Raw genomic sequence first — 16,409 nt, forward strand, 5'->3', positions numbered from 1 at the left:
AAAAAAAATGATAAAATTACTTTAAACATGGCTTGGAAGTATTTAGAATTTCATAAAACTCATTAATTCAAAATTATAACCATCCCTAATATTTAAAATATAAAATCTTTTTTGAGACGATTTTTGAATAATCATAAAATATACTAATTATATACATAATTATGTAAAACGTATATATCATCTAAAAATTAAGAAAAGTGATCAAACTATTTAAAAATCTTGCAAACTATTATATTTTTTTGGAAATTTTATAAAACTAATTATTTTAAATCATTTGAAATTGAAGAAGCTCGAAATGATTAATTTATATTGTGGAGGGTCAAAATTGGGTGTCAACAACTGTCCCTCGTTTGATTTGGATTGATGAAAGAAATTCGAGGCAAACGAAATTGACAAATCCAGTTTTGACCGAACACATCTTCGTCCTTTTGGAAAGGTATTTTGGTACAATCTTTAGGAATTATGGCCGAACCCGGAAATTGGGTTTCTTACATATCTCAGGTTATATGAGAATTCAGGCCACCTGTAGTTCTATATGCTTGATTTGACGCACGATTTTGAAAGAATTCAAAAGCTATCCTGATACCGTATTATGGAGGGACCAGAATGCTCGAGAATAAGATTTGAGAGAGGATGTCGAAATACAGCCAATTTTTCAACACCGATCTCGCCTACATATTCCTTAACTTAGGGAATCAGGCTGCTTGTAGTTCGACTCTATCGATTGAAAAGGAAATCTATTATATTAGATCACCTTTGGTTTCGAAAGAGCGACCAAGTAAGTCGAGTATGAAAAAGAGGCTTGCGACCTCTTAGCTATGAATGTGGCACGCTTCACATCCATGATTAAGAACTTACACGGACATAATTTCCAAAGCTCTTGGCGCATTGTCACTTCGATTGGAAAGTTGCCGCCGGTGAACCCAATATTTTCCGGATGCGAAATTGAAACTGATAAACCTAAGAAAAACCCACATGCCTGATGATAGGGGTGTGGTTTGATTGTGGTGGAAGTCGCTCCTCTACTCGTGTCCTAAGAGTTTGACACTCCTCTTTGTACTATGTCCCAGTTCGCTGCTAAGAAAAAGTTCCACGTTGTGCTGCATCCTTTTTTATGTCGCCTGCACCGTGTTGACACTTAATTGTTTCCCTTGAATATTTGACGTAAACTCTATCGGGTTTGACGTAAAGCAAATAAAGCTCGTATTTTGTATTTGTAATATAATCTTCAGTGTACTCTTCTTTTGATGACGAAGTAATAAAATAGGCAGATGTAATATGTTGATAGTTCTCTTGATGTTGTTGTTGATGGTTCTCTTGATGTTGTCCTTGCAAATGAAAACGATGTAGTCGACGTTGATTTTCTCGCGATGCATGAATCTTTCTCTTGCAATGCATGAATATTTCTCTTGCTATGCGTGACCCATTCTCTTGCTATGCATGAATCTTTTTCTCGCGATGCATGAATCTTGTCTTGCAATGCATGAATATTTTTCGCGATGCATGACTTTTCTCTCGCAATGCATGGCATTTTTCCCGCAATGCATGAATCTTTCTCTTGCAATGCATGACTTTCTTTCCCGCAATGCATGACTTCTTTCCCGCGATGCATGAATTTTTCCTCCGCGATGCATGACTTTCTTTTCCGCGATGCATGACTCCTTTCCCGCGATGCATGAATTTTTCTCCGCGATGCATGAGTCTTTCTCTTGTAATGCATGACATCTTTTTCTCGCAATGCATGATTCTTCCTCTTGCTATGCATGAATTTTATTCGCGATGCATGACTCTTTTCTCTTGGAATGCATGATCTCTTTTGATGACACCGTCCCTGGTACCGAACGAAGATAAAGCTTCACCGAGCAACATAGGTGATTTTCGGGGGTATTTTTGGGTGGCGATATCGTCTCAATCGACAATATAAATAAAGATGACCCTCGGAGTAGTGGTATCATCTTATTTGACAATACAATATAAATGACTCTTCGGGTAGTGATATCGTCTCAATCGACAATATAAATAAAAATAACCTTCAGGGTAAGAATATTATCATATCTGACAATATAGTGCAGATAAACGTCTTCCAGGTATCTTTAGTTGCTGGAAAATAAATAAAATTTCTCTCTTCGAGGTTTTTATTTGTCACCACTCTGAACATAATTGTATGTCCATTATGGATTTCGCCTTGTTGGGAATTTGAATGAAATAATGCTATCCATATTCCCAAATATTTGATATAAGAAATATAAAATATTTTCTGCATCCACCAAAAATTGTCAATTTTGGGGGAGCTCCTCGCCCTTTGATTTCCCCATATTCATTGAATGGGGGAATATGTTGATGTTGGGGTAGACCTATAAACTTGTATCCACAGAAAAATTGTCAGTTTAAAAAACGAACTGATCTGTGTCGATCTCTTCAGTTGTCTGCTCCTTGTCTAACTATCTCCGGTTGATTTTTCTGATCTCCCGCTTCTTGATAGATAAGACAAAACATATTTATGCAAAGTAATTTAGACATGAAATAAAAACTTTTAAGAAAAATAGATCTTTCAAAAAGGAATATTTGGAAAAGGTCGCTTCCAAGTGTCATGTCACGTCGAGCTTTAGCGAACGTCTTTAAAGTTGATGCCTTGAGGTCCATCTGATTAGTTGTTGGGAAGTATTCAAAATTGCTCTAAACTACCGATGAACCTTATTGAAATTTTTTGAGGTCATCCTAAAAAATTTCTGTCCCAGTTAACTGTCTTGACTTATATCGAACTGTTGGTGAGCAAATCACGGAATTTTTGAGATCTTCTCAAAAATTCTGTCCCAGTTGCAAATCTCAAAGTAACTTCGGTCTCAACTTTGTTGGAGAGGTCTTCTTCTCGAGAATTTCTAAGTCCCTCTCTAAAATTCTGTCCCAGTTTCTATTGCAAAGAGAATTAGAAATCTTACGGGAGGTATGACCGAGCCCTTATGGCGCCTACGTATCCCGTTGAGGTAGGAATCAGGTCAAACGTAGCTCCCCTCTCGAGGATTGATAAAAGTAAGAAATTTACAAAGAAACCAACCGAGGCCGACATAGGCCGCCTACGTATCTCATTCTTGAGAATTCAGGTCGAACGTAGTTCATTACAAGAGGGATAAAATTCTAAACAAAGCAATTACAAGCAAATAGAACGATTACAAGGGAGTGACAGAAATACAAACTGAAACTTTACACGTAGTATCTCTTGACAGCATCTGAGTTGATCGGTTTCGGCCAATCAGTGCCATCCATCTCCGACAGGACTAGGGCACCTCCGGATAACACTTTGCGAACCATGTAGGGTCCTTGCCAATTTGGTGCAAATTTGCCTTTATATTCATCCTGATGAGGAAAAATGCGCTTAAGAACTAACTGACCAACTTCAAATGTCCTGGATCTTACTTTCTTGTGAAAAGCACGAGTCATTCTCTGTCGATACAGTTGACCATGACAAACGGCAACCATTCTCTTCTCGTCAATCAATGTTAGTTGGTCAATTCGCTTGCGAACCCATTCAACATCACTTAATTCAGCTTCTTGGATGATTCTCAATGAAGGTATTTCAACTTCGGCAGGTATAACTGCTTCTGTCCCATACACCAACAAATATGGAGTTGCTCCGACTGATGTTCTGACAGTCGTTCTGTAACCCAACAAAGCATATGGCAACATCTCGTGCCAACCTCTGCGATTTTCAATCATCTTTCTCAAAATCTTCTTTAGGTTCTTGTTGACGGCTTCTACAGCTCCGTTCATTTGGGGACGATAGGCAGTGGAATTTCGGTGAGTAATCTTGAATTGTTCACATATCTCTCTCATCAAGTGACTGTTAAGATTCGCTCCGTTATCAGTAATGATGGATTCTGGTACTCCAAACCTACATATCAGGTTATTGCGAACAAAATCAGCCACAACTTTCTTGGTCACCGATTTATATGAAGCTGCTTCCACCCATTTGGTGAAGTAGTCAATTGCAACCAAAATGAATCTGTGCCCATTAGAGGCGGCTGACTCTATTGGACCAATGACGTCCATGCCCCAAGCTACAAACGACCAAGGTGAACTCATAGCATTGAGTTCATGAGGAGGCACCCGAATCAAACCTCCATGCACTTGACATTTATGACACTTTTGCACAAACTTGCAACAGTCATGTTCCATAGTCATCCAAAAGTAACCAGCTCGAAGGATCTTCCTGGCCAAAGTGAGCCCATTCATGTGAGTACCACCAACTCCGGCATGTATCAGTTCCAGAAGCTTTGCAGCTTCATTAGCATCAATGCATCTGAGAAGACCTAAATCTGGAGTCCTCCTGTAAAGGATTTCCCCACTTGCAAAGAAATTGAGGGCCATACGGCGTATTGATTTCTTCTGGTTGAACATTGCATTCTCAGGATAAGTCCCATCTTCTAAATACTTCTTGATGTCAAAATACCAAGGCAAACCATCTGGTTCTGCTTCAGTATGCGAACAATGAACAGACTGTTCTTTTACCTCTATATCTACTAGATCAATATAACTTGTATCTGGATGTTTGATCATCGAGGCAATGGTGGCAAGAGTATCGGCCAACTCATTCTGTGCTCTGGGAGTATGTCTGAACTCAATCTTGCGAAATCTCTTGCACAACTTCTGTATGTACTGCACATACGGTGTGATTTTTGGATTCTTCACGGCCCATTCACCTTGAACTTGATGAATCAGTAAGTCTGAGTCAACAATGACCAGAAGCTCATGAACGTTCATGTTGATTGCCATCTTTAAACCGAGGATGCAAGCTTCATACTCAGCCATGTTGTTTGTGCAATTAAATCGGAGTTTAGCCGCCATAGGATAATGCTGACCGGATTCTGACACTAAGACTGCTCCGATACCTTTCCCCTGGTGATTTGCCGCTCCATCAAAAAATACTCTCCAACCAGGATATGCTTCAGAAATATCTTCACCCACAAATGAAACTTCCTCGTCGGGAAAATAAGTCTTGAGCGGCTCATACTCCTCATCAACTGGATTCTCCGCAAGATGATCAGCTAAGACTTGTGCTTTTATTGCCTTTTGAGTTACATACACAATGTCAAACTCACTCAAAAGCATTTGCCATTTAGCCAACTTTCCTGTCGGCATTGCTTTCTGGAAAATATACTTCAACGGGTCCATCCTGGAAATAAGGTATGTGGTATAAGAGGACAAATAATGTCTCAACTTTTGAGCGATCCAAGTCAAAGCACAACATGTTCTCTCCAAAAGAGTGTAACGAGCCTCATATGGAGTGAACTTTTTGCTCAAGTAATAAATGGCTCGCTCCTTCTTCCCAGTCTCATCATGTTAACCAAGCACGCATCCCAATGCGTTATCCGAGACTGACAAATATAACAATAATGGACTCCCTTTTCGTGGAGGGACCAACACCGGTGGATTGGACAAATAGTTCTCGATGGCATCAAAAGCAGTTTGACATTCTCCGGTCCACTTGGTTGAGGCATCTTTTTTCAATAACTTAAAGATTGGCTCACACACCACGGTGGACTGAGCTATGAATCGGCTGATGTAGTTCAACATTCCTAGAAAACTCATGACCTCTTTCTTTGTCTTTGGAGGAGGCAATTCTTGGATCGCCTTGATCTTGGAAGCGTCAAGCTCAATTCCCCTCCTGCTAACTATAAATCCCAATAATTTACCAGCTGGCACTCCAAAAGCACATTTGGCAGGATTTAACTTCAAATTATATCGGCGTAGACGATCAAAGAATTTCCTCAAGTGAGTCAAGTGATCCGAACTCTCGCGGGACTTGATTATGACATCATCCACATACACCTCGATCTCCTTGTGAATCATATCGTGAAAAATGGTCGTCATAGCCCTCATGTAAGTAGCACCGGCATTTTTTAGACCGAATGGCATCACCCGATAATGATATACACCCCAAGGCGTGATGAAAGCTGTCTTTTCTCCATCTTCTTCGTCCATCAGGATCTGGTAATAACCCGCGTAACAATCTACGAATGACTGCATCTCATGCTTAGCACAGTTATCAATAAGGATGTGAATATTTGGCAATGGAAAATTATCTTTCGGGCTAGCTTTGTTGAGATCTCTGTAGTCAACACAAATTCTGATTTTTCCGTCTTTCTTGGCAACCGGAACAACATTAGCTAACCAAGTCGGATATTGCGTCACTTCCACTACTTGGGACTCGATCTGCTTTGTAATCTCCTCTTTGATCTTCAAACTCAACTCAGGCTTGAACTTCCGAGTCTTTTGTTTTACTGGACTGAAATCTCGGTTAATCGGCAACTTATGGGACACCATATTCGTACTCAATCCTGGCATATCTTTATATGACCAGGCAAACACATCAATGTACTCTCTGAGCAAACGGACCATGTCTCTTCTTTGAGCTTCAGTCTGATGGACACTGATTCTTACTTCTTTAACACATTCCTCATCCCCGAGATTCACAGTCTCGGTTTCCTCTAAATTCGGCTTGTGTTGATTCTCAAATTGTCGAAATTCATCAGCAACATGTTCAGGAACCTCATTTTCCTCTCTGTATTCCTCGCACTCATCATCACCTGCCTCATTTTGTTCACTTGGTTCATGACATGACATGACATTAGCAGGTTTTAAATTATTATTACTGAAATCATAAACAAACAAAGTTAGGAAAGTAAAATATAAACAGACAAGTAAACAAATTTTCGATAAAAGAGGCTTTCATTTAAATTGTAAGACAAGCACAAACTTTGGCCATGGCCGAGGGCCATATTGCCTTTTTAAACATCACAAAGGAATTTAAAAGCTTCAAACAAATAACAGTTGCATAAAGAATGGGTCTCGGGCCTCTACCGGACTACCACCGATTTTAAATCAAAGACACATGTCTTTTCTACCCAAATGAACGGGAAATCAGGAGTGGTGTGGAGGTCCAATTCTGCAATTGCTCATCAGGTTCTGCATCACGGATGCCTGATGTCCCAGCTTCTTCTTCGATGACCGCATCGATCTCCTCAAAAAGGCCCAAGATTCCTTCCCCGAGACCATCATCATCGACATATCCTCGCACCGGGAATGACTGGTACAAATGAGGAATTAGCCTGGCCAATGCTTGGTCAACATTCTTGCTCTTCATCTCTGCTTCTTCGTCTGTTGGGACATATCCCAAACCAAACTTTGCTCCTTTGGCCGGAATTTGAATTGACTCGACGATTCCTTGAAAGTGCTTCCCCAATCCGAAACCTGGTTCGAAACCATTCTGGAGCATGACAGTAGCAATCATCTTGTACACGTCAGGCATAGGAGGTTGCGGAGCCAAATCATCACCGATGGCATTTTCCAGCTCCACCGTGTAGAAATCACAACCTCGAGAAACCTCGTGAACGACCGGCGCATACCCATCAGAATGACTCCCCTCACCATGAATGACCAATTCCTGATCCTTCCAAACAAATTTCATCAATTGGTGAAGGGTAGAAGGCACAGCCCCAACCATGTGGATAAACGGCCTTCCCAGTAGCAAATTGTAGCTGGTATTGATGTCCAACACCTAAAACTCCACATTGAATGATGCAGGCCCCATCTGAACATCCAAATTTACTGCCCCTATCGTGTCTCTTTGTACTCCATAAAAAACTCTCACATTGACCTGGTTTTGTTGAACCTTTCCCAAGTCGAATTTCAGCTGCTTGAGAGTCGAAAGCGAACATATGTTGAGACCGGACCCATCGTCGACCAAAACACGATTTATAACTTTTTCCCGGCACTTGATGGTGACGTGCAAAGCTTTGTTGTGCATCCTCCCTTCACAGGGCAACTCTTCGTCACAAAAGCTGATTCGATGTCCCCGAATGACCTGGTGTATCATGGCTGCTAGATTGTCGCTGTTAGTACCCACAGGCACATAAGTGTCATCCAAAGCTCTCATCAAAGCCTGTCTATACAACTGTGAACTCATCAATAAAGCCCACACAGAAATCTGAGCTGGTGTCTTCTCCAAATGCTTCACAATTGAATAATCTTTCGGCTGCATCTTCCTCCAGAACTCTTCGGCTTCAGCTTCACTAATCGGCCTTTTAGTCTGATCCTTCTTCTGCCCCCCTTGAGCTAACTCTTCAGGTGTGTAGCACCTGCCGGATCTGGTCATACCTTGGGTGGCAGCCGTTTCAATCACAAACTTTGGTTGGGTAAGAGTTTCCCGTGGCACCAAGGCAACAACCTTCTCGGGTGTCAGAATCACAAATTCTTTCTTCTGTCTAATGCTCAAGGAAGCTACAGCCCTTTCCAGTTCATCAGGAGCAATTGAAACTATTGTCTTCGCCACGCACCAGTCATCATCTGTCTCTATCATATTGATAGTAGCGCCTCCATGATTTGGCAAAAGATTGCTATTGACATTGGGCGCTACTGTCTGAAGAGAGACCACGTTCTGGTCAATTAGGTCTTGGATCTTATGCTTCAGGTTGATACAGTTCTTGGTGTCATGACCAACACTATTAGAGTGATACGCGCACCTCTGATCAGGTCTGTAAAACTTTGAGCTAGTGTCAACCGGCTTGGGCCCCATTGGATAAATATATCCTGCCGCGGTTAATCGCTCAAACAACTTTGTTCGGCTTTCAATAAGCGGAGTGAAAATTCTAGCAGGCTTCTTCTCAAATCTAGGGCGGGGGGGATCGTAATTTCCTTGTTGAGGGGGAGACATTTGGCGATAATTCGGAGTATTCAGACAGGGGGGTTGATATTTGGGATATGAGTTGGTTTGATAATTTGGTTGTGGAGCTTGGTAGTTCGAGGGGTTATTTTGGTAAAGTGGAGCTGGGGTTTGGTACGTCGGTGGAGGAGTTTGGTAATTTGTCTGAATATTGGCACAGTTGGGGGCAACGTTCCGGTAGTGATGAGGTGGAGTTTGGTAAATTGGAGGGGGAGTTTGGTAAATAGTAGGGGGGGTTTGGTAAATGGGAGGAGGGGTATTTTGATAACTGGGGGAGGATTATTTTGGTAATCAGCCTGTGTATAACAAACCGGGTACGAACTTTGTGAAGGTCTAGAACGACCTTGGTATGATGAGGTTTTCCTTGGGGTCTTCTTTCCCTCATAAGAGATAGAGGACACATCCTTTTTTTTCTTCTTTAACAAGCCCGAAGATCCGGGCGAGGCGGCAACACAGGCAATCTTCCCAGTTCTAAATCCATCTTCGATAGTCTCACCTACTTTGACTATCTCAGCAAATTTTGCTCCAACGAGCAACATGATTCTGTCATAATATTCGGGCTCCTGCACCCGCACAAACACTTCGACAATTTCCTTTTCTGACATAGGAGGTCTAACTCTAGCTGCCTCCTTTCGCCATCTATATGCGAACTCTCTATAGCTTTCAGTCGGCTTCTGCTTCATCTTCTCCAAGGAGTAACGATCAGGAACGATCTCCACATTATAGGCGAAGCGTTCGATGAAGTCCTTAGCCAGAGCGTTCCAGCTAGACCACTGTCTCGTTTTATGAGACGTAAACCATTCTAAAGCTTCTCCGCTCAGACTTCGGCTAAAAAGTCGCATTAACAAAGTTTCGTCTCTTCCAATTCCCACGAGTTGGTCACAGTAAGCCCTCAGGTGTGCTAAGGGGTTCCCCGTTCCTCCGAAGATGTCGAATTTTGGCACCTTGAACCCTTCCGGGAGGTCCAAATTCGGATGAATACACAGGTCTTCGTAGCTCAATCCGGCGATCTCAGGAATGCAGTTCAATTCTTTCATGGCCTTTCTAATTTCTTCCTTCATATCTATCTTGGTGGTCTCTTCCTTTGACCTCCACTCTCTCTCCCTTTCCTCATAGTGGTCGAGCTCAGAACAATTGGCGTAAGGCTCATTGGGGATTGGGATTTGGAAAGTTGCTTTCTGAGGTAGGGGTGGAGCAATGGAGGGACTTTGGACATTTTGAGTGGCTTGGTAATTTTGAGGGAAAGTCTGGGGGTTGGTATGTTGATTTTGGTGATGGAGGGAAATGTGCGGGCGGTTAACATTTTGGCTTTGAGGGGGTAGGCCAGTTTGGTGGTTTGCATTGGGGGAAAGGAGTGGTGCTTGAGGGTTGGTATTTTGAGAAGGGGGTGGTGTTTGGTAAGAGACTGAGGCGTAGTGGGGGTTTTGGGTGGTAAGGTCAATAACGGAGGGATTACGAGCAGGACTTAAGGGTGGGTTCTGAGCTTGTTCCATATTAGGAGGGGGAATTTGAGCTAGAGGTCTTCCGTCTGGTTGAGTGTTAACAGCAAAAATCGGAGGAGGCAAATCTGTTTTCTCTGCATCTCGACCCTCATCTCAGCAATTTGTTGCATCAACTGCAGGATCAGTTCATTCTGATCAGCAAGGGCGGGTTGAGCCACCATGACATCAGTAAGGCTGATTTCTTCGTTGTTATCGCCCATTGCTACTTCTCCCTTTTGTGAACTTTGATTGGGGACGGAATCTGTAGGACCTTTAGATCTAGTGAAATAAGGATGATCAGCCAGCTTATCGACACAGACCAGTTCTAACTACCTGCTGAGAAAAACAACTCAAAGGCAAATATGTTAGTTTTGATTCGGCACAAATAATGCAAAATATCATATAGAAAGCAGATAAACATATAAAAGTTGCTTTGTTTGAGAACATGTTAACCCACGAATAATGGGGACTGACTTTTGAACAAGCAGGAATTTGCTCGTTTTTATGTTGGGGTTGGTGACTCAGAAAGGTTAAATTGCGTTGAGCTAAGGTCTTCTTGCTGCATCTCTGGGCATTCGTTGATCTGAACTCAATGTTTCCTTGTAGAATGAAGGAGAAAAGAAAATTTTTAAAAGATTGGGGCCGGGCCTTAGAAGGCTGCCTACGTATCTCCCAAGGAGAATTCAGGCCCTACGTAGTTCGAAAACAAAAAGAAATTTAAATTTCATTTTCATTCATTCATTTCTTGAAGATTACAAGAAAAGTGAAAAACAGACAATAAAGCTCCTAAAAGACAAAATGTGCCTCCACTCAGGCCATTCTTTTTCAGATTGTCGCATTAATCACGGGGGTAAACTCATATGCTTCGAGGGTGATTTTCTCATTCCTTTCTTTCCGTCGTCCCTGAAGAGGAGGCCTATAGATAATTTCCTCCCCACTATCTTCTTCAGTAGCTTCAGGTCTATCACCTTTGGGATCACTGTTGGCGGCCTCTTGGCTGAAAAAAGAGTATTTTTCACGTGGCTTCTGAAGCATCAAGGTTATCTCTTTGAGGGCATCGTGCTTCTTCCGCACAACAGCTGTCTCTTCATCTATAACAACACATTTTGTCATCTTTGCTGCCAATTCCACGTCTAGTGCCGCATTTGCTGTTCGTGCGATTGCGGTGGCAAACTCCACTTCTATTCTCCTTTTTCTGGTTTCTTGGATCTCTCGTCTGAGCCACTGTAATTTCATCCTCAAATCCTCCTCAGTTAGCTCTATGTCGATGCCCTTCCCTTTTTCCACCTTAGCAGTAATTTTACCTTTCCTGAGATGATGGAGTAATGTTTTAGGATTTAATAGTAGGATTTTATTTTTGATTGAGAAACTCAAGACTCAAGAAATTTTGGTCGGACATTTTAGTAGTGACTTGTATTTAGCATTGTAGAGATTTTCAGAAATTTTTGAAAAGGAGTGGGCTAAAGATGTCCTCATTCAAAGCAACGTACCACATAAACAGTTAAAACACACAAGTAAACAGACAAATATCGCGTCCTAAATATGCATGTGACCCTTTTGTGCCAAGGGTAGGCCTATCGAATTGAAGGATGTATATGTCTTTTTAAGTCAATTCATTATCCCCAAAATATTTCATTAATAGCATTCAAAAATGTTTGACAAACATAAAATTGGGGAAAAGAGTTCGAAAAATAAATTACAAGACAAAGTACAAATAAAGCAGTCCCACGCAGGGGATGATAACAAACTCCAAGCTCATCCTGATCTTTCACCAAGTCTGGCCCTCTTGGCGATGCTAACCTCTTCCCACATAGCATATCTGTTCGCCCATAGGTGATCTCTTGCCAACCGAGCCCCTTCTTGATGTCTGAACCTCTCGACCGACTGAATTTGCTGCTCCATGCTATCATCTAATTCTGACATACATTGCCTGGATTTTTGTAACTCTAGCTTCAACTGAGCTATGACTTTGGCGTCTTCTGAGTGTCGACGTTGATACTCTAGCTCATTCCTATCAAACTTCTCTTGGAGTTGATGAAGTCGGATTTGATGCTTGGCTCCAACATCTGCAATAATATGGGGAACGTTTGGACCGGGTTCGATAGTTCCGGCGAGACTCTTCTTTAACCATTCTTTGTAATCCTTAGAGCATTCCGGACGAAACCTATTTGGCACCGGCTCGCCCAATACCCTTCGAGTCTTCCATAATTGAAGCATCTTTTTAGTAAAAGCGACTTCGCCATTTTCATGATCCGTCACAAATCTTGTCATGTCTTCTATCTGAGGAAGTTCTTGTTTCCCTCCTAGCTATCTAAGTACTCGAGAAGGAGCATATGACCGAGTTCCTCTCAACCCAACAAATATCAAGTAGGGGGCCTTTCCACTTCGGATCACAATTTGTTTTGTTACTACCAAACATTGGATAGACCACTGCACATTTTCCTCTCTCAAACCCTGAAGTCTCGGGTACCAAAACTCTTGGCCTCCAGTCCTATTGAAATGATTACGTTGCACCCACCAATCGTGACTTTCGAGCCTGTTCGGTCTTTCCAAGGGATCTGGTTATGTTGGATCATGAGCTTTGATCAAGTGTCGCATCATCCACCATTGAAGTATCAGGTTACACCCTTGAAAGAAACGTGTGACATTTTTACACCTATCCAACGCCCTGTAAATGTAAGCAAGGATCATAGGAGCCAAATTGTAGTACTTTCTTACAGGCCCGTAGCTTACTCCATTAAAAATAGTATGAGTAACCATTACTACACTTGGATGGATGGTGTAGTTTGGTCTTTGGGGAAACACCATTGTCCCAAGTAGACATATCGCAAAAGCGAGAGGGCGTGTTTCCTTCCATTTTTCTTCTGAAACGAACTCATCTTTAAATTTCTCATAAGCTCTTGCGCATCCAAATCGATAATACAACTTCCGAAGTGGAATATTTGACCCGGGCAGCCTGTCCATCCATTCAGCTTTGACAAGTGACAATTTTTCTTTGATTTCGGCAAAATCCCATGCTTTTGGAAAGAGAAGATCAGTATCGGGTTGGTGTTTCCTCTTGTTGCACATGCCAACACTCTCGTAACTGGGAAGAACTTCATCTATAGTTGGAGTCAACTCTACTTCCCCAAATCGAAATACCATGTTGTCGCTGTCCCAAAATTTCACCATCGTTCCAATCAAGTCGGGGTAAGCCACCATTTCCATTAATGACGGGAGATGGCCTATATGTCTTTGAACTTTCTTTTTATCTTCCTTGTTCATGAATTTCCACCAAACTTGGAGGTAAGGATTAGGAATAGTCACCATTTGAGTTCTCAACGGCTCAAACGTCGAATTCATCCTACAAGAAAAACAAACAAAAGTAAATAAACCCCCACCCCCACTTGATAATTGATTTGTTTAAAAATGACATATACATCCTTCAATTAAAACATATAAGTATGATTGTCTTTTTATTGGCACATGGGCCAAATAGACACAAGGTGGGCTTCTAATGGGCCCAACACGCCTTGGGTGTTGGGTCGACCTAGTTCAAAATGCGCTAAAAATTGGGATTTGGTTTCGCTCTACGCTAGTTGACTAAGAGTGGCTTTGAAAGACCGGGAACCCAAGTGGACAACTTAGGCTGGAATTCACGACAACCATTGGACGCATGACGTACCAATAAATTGTCGATCCTTCCGAAAAAGGGTTGAGTATAAAAAGTCCGGCTGCAATTATGCAGAAACCGTCCTTAATATACTATAATATAATAAGAAGATGCCATGAAATGTAATGACATTTATATTAATTTAAACACGTTGAGAGCAGATAAACAATTTAACAATTAATACAATTAGTCAAACAAGTCAAATCTTATGGTTAGAACTTAATTAAATCCCCAGCAGAGTCGCCATTTCTGTTTTATTTAAAAATATATGTAAAGGGAAAATGACTGAGTTTTTGAAAAATCGATTAAACTTATGGTTTAAGCAAATCGAATTCTCAAAAGAACAGAGTCGCCACTCAATTTTTTTTAAAGAAATCAAGAAAACTTATAATTTTCAAAGATTTAAACAGAAAAAATCATTTGAAAATACCAAAGAGGGTTCGGGGTTCAATTTACACTTCGAGAAGGGTTTAAGCATTCGAAGTGTCCGCTAACATGCGGTTGACCTGCGACTTGACTAAAATATATTTAACTATTTTTAGAAAAAATAAAATAATTTAACATAAAAGAAAATAATAACTTATAACATATTGGATTAAGAAAATAATTAAATAAATAACGCATTTTATTTCATCTTTATTTTTAGAGGAAGGGATCCAAAATGATACATTCGACTCGAAATACAAGTGATTGGAATATTAATAAAACTAGGTTAATTATAATTTATTTAATTCATTTTAAAATAACTTAAATCTATTTAATACATTAAAGCATGAAAATCATTTCTTATTAAATGACTAAACCTTTTTTGAGAAAATGACTTAAGTAAGTATATATATATATATATTTTTTTTTTTTTTATTTTTATTTTTATTTTTTTTTATTTTTTTATTTTCATTATTATTAATCAATTGAAAAAAAAAGGTTTTGACTAACGCATTTTTAAAGTTTATTAAAAATAAATAAAACAAAATAAAAAAAATATATATATACTTTAACTTAGAACAATTTTGAAGTAAAAATTGATGATTTAAATGAAGAAAAACCCTTAAAGAACGTATCTTTAAAAATATTTAGGAAAATAATTTAACATAAAATATATAATATTTTACGGTATTCGATTAACTTTGATAAACATAGTTAAATAAAGAATAATTTTTTAATTTTTTTAAGAAAATAGGACCTTAATTGAAACAACTTGGTCAATTAGGATTTTAACAAAATTAGATTAATTAAAAATTTATTTACATCACTTTTTAGAAATAACAATTCGAGCCGACTTAGTAGATAAACCAAGAAATCATTTTAATCTAATTAATGATAAGTGGAAAGTTTCGACTAAAAGTATTTGAATAAGTATAAGAGTTGATAAAAATTAATTACATTAAAATAAACTAACGTAAGGAATATGGTTCATCTTTTGGGGAATTTAATTAAATTAGATCAAAACAAAAAGTTAGAGAGTTAATGTAAATAAATAAATGATAAAGGAAGATAATCCAATTTGGGCCAAAGGCCCAACCTGTCCTAAATCTATTATTTGCCAAAAATGGGCTTTGACCCATTGAGTTGACTCTGCTGTTGGCCACCTGTTGTGCACAAGGATGGGCTTTAGCCCATTTCCGCGTCCAAAAATCAGTGTATACACTGATCGTATATCATTGCATATGGGCTGTGTTTTTGCCCTTTTCCGGTATACCGAATTGTATACTAACTGTATACAACCCAATTTGACGCCTCCAACCATCATTTTCATTTTTTTTCACATACTTGCTGCTCCAAACCTGTATATCAGTGTATAATACTGTGTATGACGTGCATACTACCCATTTCTTGGGCTTTTGAACATTGTAAACTAATTTCCAGCAGTATATTAGGTCTCCAGGACCTGTAATGGCTTTTGAATACGTAGGGGCTGACTCGAGAAGGAGGGAAAGCAAAAATCAAGCCTTTATGGCTCAACTTGGAAATACGAGGAAGATAATTCCACCATGGACTCGAAAGGGGTTTCATACAAGAAACGAAAGAGAGAAAAAAATTAGTATTTGAAATATCAAACAAAAAAATAAAATAAAATAAAATAAAAAAATGAGACATGATTTGAAGTGAAATGAGAATAACTTAAGTATTTCAAACTCAAAGGGTCACCAAAGTCATTGTTCTAAATGACATACGACTTTGAGAAGACAAAAATGAACTAGCTATATATAGACACCTAAAACTTTAACAATGACAAGCAGGCTAAACAAGGAGAAAATGAAACAAAAGCTAAAAAAAATAGAGAAAAAACTTAACACCAAACTATTAAAGTTCTAGACATAGAGACATACATATATATGACAATGAAAGCTGCAAGGAAATAAGCATGGGCATTATAGGATTAGATCATCTAATTTTGAACAAGTAATTAGCATTCAATAACAACTTGAAGTATAAAGGGCCTGCTAATGAGGCAGTCTGCCATACATCGAACAATAGTTAAAACCAATTATCATGAAGATTTTATAAACTAGAAGAAAAATATAGTAAGCTGATTTTTTATTATTAAAAAAAAACC

The 16,409-nt window shown here is 39.6% G+C and overlaps 1 protein-coding gene across 1 annotated transcript; it reads right to left on the reverse strand.

The window, feature by feature from the left end:
- Window positions 1-4,162: 4,162 nt before the first annotated feature.
- On the reverse strand, window positions 4,163-4,770 carry LOC125862827 (uncharacterized). Its single transcript, XM_049542943.1, has 2 exons — window positions 4,448-4,770; window positions 4,163-4,277 (listed from the first exon to the last, which is right to left on the reverse strand). Exons 1-2 carry the CDS (start codon window positions 4,768-4,770, stop codon window positions 4,163-4,165), a joined length of 438 nt encoding a protein of 145 aa, XP_049398900.1.
- Between the last annotated feature and the right edge of the window lie 11,639 nt (window positions 4,771-16,409).

This window comes from Solanum stenotomum, chromosome 4, assembly GCF_019186545.1.
Source record: "Solanum stenotomum isolate F172 chromosome 4, ASM1918654v1, whole genome shotgun sequence".
Lineage (NCBI taxonomy): Eukaryota > Viridiplantae > Streptophyta > Magnoliopsida > Solanales > Solanaceae > Solanum > Solanum stenotomum.

Coding starts and splice junctions, on each gene's coding strand:
- LOC125862827 (XM_049542943.1), bottom strand. CDS start 4,770: ATGGCAATCAACATGAACGTTCATGAGCTTCTGGTCATTGTTGACTCA. Junction 4,278..4,447: donor GAACCAGATGGTTTGCCTTG/GTATTTTGACAT, acceptor ATGCTAATGAAG/CTGCAAAGCTTCTGGAACTG.